This window comes from Primulina huaijiensis, chromosome 6 (genome assembly GCF_012295235.1).
Source record: "Primulina huaijiensis isolate GDHJ02 chromosome 6, ASM1229523v2, whole genome shotgun sequence".
NCBI lineage: Eukaryota > Viridiplantae > Streptophyta > Magnoliopsida > Lamiales > Gesneriaceae > Primulina > Primulina huaijiensis.
Window position 1 is genome coordinate 2,309,583 of NC_133311.1, and position 6,894 is coordinate 2,316,476.

The window sequence follows — 6,894 nt, forward strand, 5'->3', positions numbered from 1 at the left end:
GATATGACTAAATTTCAACTTCGTATAAAAAAACATTATTAGCATTCACTTGAATTTGACTAATTTATTCACCGAGTTACTCTCTATGTTTGAGCATCCAATAAGTCTTGTAAATGGTCGTTGCCCTAAGTCCATATTCTTGTGTGGTTTCTATGGCTAGGATTATTGCTTATATAATAAAATCTTTATAATATTGTTTAGTATAGAGAAAATATTTAATAAATATTTTCAAAAAGAATATATTAAAAATATTTTCAAAAAGAATATATTTTTAATTAAAAAAATCATAGAATAGCGAGTCCTAACTATTTATAAATCCAGAGCTAGTAGAATGGAGAATCTAAACGAACACAGTGCAGACAAACCACAGTCATCTTCGCTCCCAGAATCCCTCCATTTCAAGTCCATTGCCGGTGTATTCCGGCGAGTTCTCGGCAGCCTTCAAATCTACATTTGAGATGAGCAGAAGAGAATGACAAGCGATCGACGTGCTCTCATTCGCAATGTCACCTTCGTGCTCCGAGTGCTTCTCTGATCTTCTCTGCGGCGAGGATTCCGACATTATTTTCTCCGAATATGGAGATGAATCGCCGGGATCCTCATCGGAACTCAAATCCAGGCTGCCGGAAACCGAGGAATCTATCGCCGGGATGTTAGAAAACGAGAGAGGTCTCACTGAAATCAACGTCCATCAATCAGTCGATGCCTCTGTTAGAGCGGAATCCGTTGCGTGGATCCTAAAGGTATATTTCTATTTTCCGATTCCGAATCCATCGTGTTCCGGTATCCTGCTCATTCCTTGGGTGTCACTTTCACACTCGATCACTATCATATCCGGGAGGCCCACTTTAGCATGGCTGGGATGCTATTGCTAGCATGTGCCACTGGGTGAGATACATACGGTCGATGCCCCCGGCAGAGTATCGCGATGAAACAAGTTATCAGAAGCGTATAATAGACTTGTGCGCCGTTTATGGTTGAGATAGAGTTGACTGATTAATATCTTACTTGTGCAAGCAGGTGCAGCGATATTATGGATTTCAGCCATTAACGGCGTATCTCTCCGTCAACTACTTCGATCGTTTTCTTCGCTCCCATAAGTTGCCGGTAAGATTCTCCACGTCTTAACATTTAATCGAGTTTTTTGCATTGATTTCTCTCGAAATATTTCGCTCGATTAGAGAAATTAATGTCAAATAAATTAAATACAGAATGCAAACTTCCTGTACTTTATCATCACAAGGATGTAACTGCACTATTCGATACCATGGAATTTTAAAGTTTTATTTAGGTTTCATGTAGTGAAGTGAGAAAATGTATACATATTAATTTCTTTAATAATTTACAAGTGCATCCCACCAAATTATAGCGTACGTACTAATTGGTAAGAAACTTTATCATATTCAACAATTGTAAATTAATTTTCAGTTTGTGTATATATGAACTCAGTTTGTATTTAATTAAATATGCAATGAACATTTAAGTATCACACTTATTTATGGAATACATATAATAAATGGAGTTTCTGTTAATTAATAGAAAATTAGATAGAGACTCGTATCCTTTTCACCTTTTCTTGTTTTATGATCATACTATTAATAATTAAATTATTTCAACTTATTCAATCTAATAGTTTCATAGATATGTATACACACATCTGTTGGTGAGGATCTGGTATCATGCACAATGATCCAATGGTTTTACGGTATTGTGCACAGTTGAGAATCCAAAGTGAAACATGATATATACTTGTGAAATAAAGTAATTTTGATGGGTTTTAAGTTGTTCTCATGATTAAAGTCATAAATGAGAAGTTGTCCGTATAATTTCTGTCAAAGTAGAAATACTCCGATGGAAGATAGAATAAGTCAAAAGGCCTGATAGTCTCTTTTTAACGATTTGGCAACCTCGGACGACGCCTCATTGAGTGGGCATTATTGTGAAGTTATAATATCTAATCTGTTTTGTTTTATTGTCGTAATTGTCTTTTTTAAATATTTAGCACGTATATTAATTAAATAATTGCAGATATTGAATGGATGGCCACTGCAATTATTGTCCATGGCTTGTTTGTCATTAGCAGCTAAGATGGAGGAGCCTCTGGTTCCTTCTCTTTTGGATCTTCAGGTAAAATTTTATTTAATTGCTTGTTTCTCAATAATATTATCATTTAACAATGGGACGACTCAAAATTTAATTTATGTGTGAAAATATTATGATTAATAGGTTGAAGGAGCGAAGTTTATTTTTGAATCAAGAAATGTCCAAAGAATGGAGCTTCTCGTGCTGAGGGTCTTGGATTGGAGACTTCGAGCCATTTCTCCATTTTGCTATCTCAGCTTTTTTGCACTCAAAATTGACCCAGCTGGAACATACATTGGGTTCCTAGTATCGAGGGCCAAAGAAATTATTCTGTGTTATATTCAAGGTACTCGATTACAAAAATAAAGCAAAAGTATTTTTATATCTTCTTTTACATTACAAGCACATGCATCTCTGACTGCAAATACAGACAGCAACCTCAAATATCAGGACTATAAAAATGTTACATATAATATTTGGAAAATATTGTAAACCACACTGCATCAAATTTTTTGTTACTATAAACAGTCTACAGACAACAACTAAAGCTGATTTTGACTTGAAATATTCATTTTTTGATGAATTACCAGAGGCCAGCTTCCTTGAGTATAGGCCATCATGTATTGCTGCTGCAGCGATTCTTTGTGTGGCAAATGATCTGCCCGATTTCTCTTTAATCACTGCGCAGCGAGCCAAGTCATGGTATGATGGACTTGACAAAGTAAGCCACTTAAATGAAGGGGTTTTTGTGTTGCATGTATTTGCTCAGGATTTTGTAAACTGGAAACCTTTAGGGGAAAATAAAACATTATTTTGCAGGAAAACATCACGAGTTGCTACCAATCGATGCGAAGAATAGTGTCCAATAAGCCGAAGAAGAAACCGAAGGTGTTACCACGTTTCCGGGTCACGACTTGCTCGAGTACCACCTCCTGCAACTCATCATCGTTTTCATTATCTCGCAAGAGGAGAAAATTGAGCAAAAACTCGTGGAAGGATGAGAACGAAGGGGAGACCTAGTTAACAGAACCAATAAGTAACAAAATGGTGCGTCGAAGTATGTCAAAAACCCTCGATACTTTTTGAAAGAGGGTAGTTTTATTACATTGACATTGTAGATAATATATAGCAGACATATAAACCTATGCACAAGAGTTTGGAAAATTTGGGATATTTTTATTGCGGCCCTTTATTGGTGGGCAATTGCCATACATGAATGGCTTGGCTATGCTGCTTCCCTAGGGAAGGGGGATTTGCTGCATAAGATTATTTTGGATTTTTTGATGTGTAGTGGAATTATATATGGAGTGTGAATGAAGTGGGTGAGTGATTGAATTCAAAGGTATAATGAGTACTATTCAATTGAGGGAAGAGACTCAATTGGTGGTACCAAAACCTGATGTGTTTTGCATTTCTAGAAATACGCTTTGTTTCCGATATTTCAAGAATCTACATGAGAGAAAGAGACATGTACTGGTGAGGGCTACATTTTCTTGAGTGGCACTTTGTTGATGATGATTGGAAATTGAATAGTAAAATATTTAGCTTTGCTCATATACTTTCTCCACATTCAGGAGTCGAATTGACATCAAAATCATCATCGAATCCTTGTTATTTACGTGTGCTTAATTTTTATTTGTTTTTAGTTAATTGATCAAAATCATTATTGAATTTTTAAACAAAGTCGAGATTATTTTAATTAAAGTTCTTGATATATTATTGAGTATACACTCCTCATGAGAACGCCACTCTAATCAGTAATCACGTATAAAAACTTGACACCATGCATTTGCGAGCGTAAAATACACAACAATCACACCAATAAACGATGGATAACACATCAAATGTGCTACCTGGTGACAACATATCATTTTTATCCAAAGGATGGATCTATATGAAAGATCTTTCCAGGCATAGGATAGCGGCACATTGGCGTGGTAAGTCGGAAAACACACATTAATTCATATATACGGCCTTGGTATCTATATAGAGGAGGGTGTATATTGTACTTATTTTTACTCCCTAGTCTACTTATTTTTATTTATTTTCGGATCTACATTTGGCCACGACAAAATTTTAATTGGACTTATTTAGCATCTAAAACGACACCTCTCAAGACCAAGATAATTTAATTTGCAAAGATATTGTTTTCATTTTTTTTATATATCACTAGTAACACATTCTGAGCAGATTGCTATAAATGTTTTAAGTTTGAAAATTGTTTTGGGTTCCAGACTAAATTATAACAAATATTTCCCTCAACTCGAAACCAAAAAAAAAGAAAAAAAAAGACATATCCCCGTCCTCGTCAGTCCATTTGACTAGCTTGTGAGTTGGGGGAATATTTTTTTTTAATAATTGTATCTCGAACTTGAGTTCTCGTCCCAAACCTGAGATCTTGATGATATATAGACTATAAATTACGGCTTAAAATATCATTAATCGAATGATAAAATACTTAATAAAATTTATATATTATTTTGAATTGGCATTTTGATAAAAAGTGGTATTGAACACGTTCCATTTATTTTTGATACCTCAAAGTATATATATATAAAAAAGATCTCTTTAAATAGAATCCAAAGCTATAATCCCTAAAGCCAAAATTACTTTTTTTCTCTCCCTATCAAAGCATGAAACGTAAGGCTATCTAATTTGGAGGGGTACATACATGGTAACATGGAGCATTGAGTTTCTTTCTTATGAATTTTAATTGAACATAAAATTTTAAAAATATAAAATTTCACTAAATTAAACTTTTGATTTCATTAATTATATGCTTCTCACTGGTTGATTACCGTATAATCGAATAAATTTAATAAGAGCTACTATATGTTATATAAATTTTAGATTTATTTTCATATATATAGTTATTGAAGAGAGAGTTTTAAATTTTTTAAAAAAATAGAAAAATTAGTGGGTTTTTGTGAAAGAGCAGATTGGTGTGTAGTGGACATTGAACTGGAGTACTGGAAAGGATTCAAAAGGTGGAATGATTATAAAACTTATGAGACATGAAGCTTAGTTTTTATGCTGAATGCAAGGCATCTAACCTTTACTTTCATTTCATTTCATAAAGCCAATGATGCCCACATTTTCTCGCTTTTTTTGATCTACGAATCGCTCAGTTGACGATCGATATTGCAAAATACTTCAAAGGAAAACAAAGTTCCCATAGACAAGTCAATAAAAGGAACAACAATAAATTTGTCAAAGGAACAGAGAGAAACAATGGTATAGAGAAGGACAAATCTCATATTAAATGCTTCAAGTGTCAAAAATATGGTCACTACAAATCTCAATGCACTGAAAAAATTAATGGACAAGTGCAGAGAGATAATACCACAAAAGAAGTGAATTATTGTGATGAATAAGAAAAAACCATGCTATTCACATGTGATATTGCATTGGAAGATCAGAAGAATATTTGGTTTTTAGACACAGGATGCAACAATCATATGTGTGGACGACAAGAGCTATTCACAAAACTTGATGAAACGATTCGGTCAGAAGTAAAATTTGAGAACAACACGAGGATTCCTGTTTCAGGGAAAGGAGAAATCAACATAATTGCAAAGGATGGATCAAATACATTAATCACATATGTATATTATGTTCCTGGTCTTCACCAGAATCTTCTCATTATAGGACAGTTGTCCGAACGAGGCTATGCCATCGATATCAATGAAGGGAACTGCACTATACGAGACAAAAAATATGGTTTGATAGCAAAGGTAAAAATGACTCCAAATCGACTTTTTTCTTTGACTCTTAAATATGATATTTCTTGTTTTAGCACATCGGTTCAAGATCTATCATGGTAATGGCACTGGAGATTTGGGCACGTGAACTTCGACAGTTTGAACGCTCTCAGTCTTAAACAAATTGTGTATGGACTACCTCTCATCACACCTCCAGAAAATATATGTAAGACTTGTGTTATTGGAAAGAAGTGTAGTAAGGAATTTCCTTCAGGGCAGTCTTGGAGAGCCAGAAAGCCGCTGGAGCTAGTGCACTCTGATCTTTGTGGTCCTTTTGAGGTTTCTTCAAACCAAGGATATAGGTACCTAAAAGGAACAGTTGCATATGACGTACAAGAAATATATTAATATGTGTGTATCAGTTATAGTGTTGTGCTCAGGTGTTGTCAACACAGACGCACAACATGCAACGGAAATTTATTTTTAACACACATGTAAACTTTTAATAAATAAACACCGAATTTAAATTATGCACAAGTACAAATACTTGTGCAACGCCTTATGACAAAAATTCACTAGAAAAATATGTAAATCGTTTACATAAAAACAATACTAGTGAATATAACAAAGCTAAATTCCTTTAACCTCCAAGGAATTAAAATGTATCAAAAACTCAAAGTAAATACTAGATGGATGAATCAAACACGTATTGCTTAAAACAAAACGAAACCACTCTTCGATAAGCACTCTGCTTCAGTGTTGTTCTTCGAGTGTTGGCAACATCAATCAGCAACACGGAAAGTATGTGAATCAATCACACAAATTCTTCACATGATAATCTTCAATTCTGAACTCAATGTATGTTCAGAAAAACTCCAGCAGCTTTCTGCGCTGCAAAGTGATCACCCGATAACACAAAAACGTCTCATCAAGATAGGCTCGGTTCTCGTCTTTTTCTTCTATGAAAGAACTCTTCTGCCGACCTATACGTGCACTCCGAAAACCTCCAGCTGATCCTCTCTATAGCAAAGTGATCACACGATCACACAAAACTTCAGCAGCTGCACAATAAAGTGACCGCTAGATCACATAAAAACTGCAGAGCAAATAC

The 6,894-nt window shown here is 34.7% G+C and overlaps 2 protein-coding genes across 2 annotated transcripts; both read left to right on the plus strand.

Moving 5' to 3' along the window:
* The first annotated feature begins 364 nt into the window (after window positions 1–364).
* LOC140979565 (cyclin-D1-1-like) lies at window positions 365–3,560 on the plus strand. The gene is made up of 6 exons (XM_073445015.1): window positions 365–743; window positions 1,021–1,107; window positions 2,029–2,127; window positions 2,227–2,428; window positions 2,673–2,803; window positions 2,902–3,560. The coding sequence occupies exons 1-6, from the start codon at window positions 504–506 to the stop codon at window positions 3,100–3,102; spliced, it is 960 nt and encodes a 319-aa protein (XP_073301116.1). The 5' UTR covers window positions 365–503; the 3' UTR covers window positions 3,103–3,560.
* A 1,905-nt stretch (window positions 3,561–5,465) lies between these two features.
* Window positions 5,466–5,962, plus strand: LOC140978923 (uncharacterized). The gene is made up of 2 exons (XM_073444158.1): window positions 5,466–5,816; window positions 5,879–5,962. The coding sequence occupies exons 1-2, from the start codon at window positions 5,466–5,468 to the stop codon at window positions 5,960–5,962; spliced, it is 435 nt and encodes a 144-aa protein (XP_073300259.1).
* The last annotated feature ends 932 nt before the right edge of the window (window positions 5,963–6,894 follow it).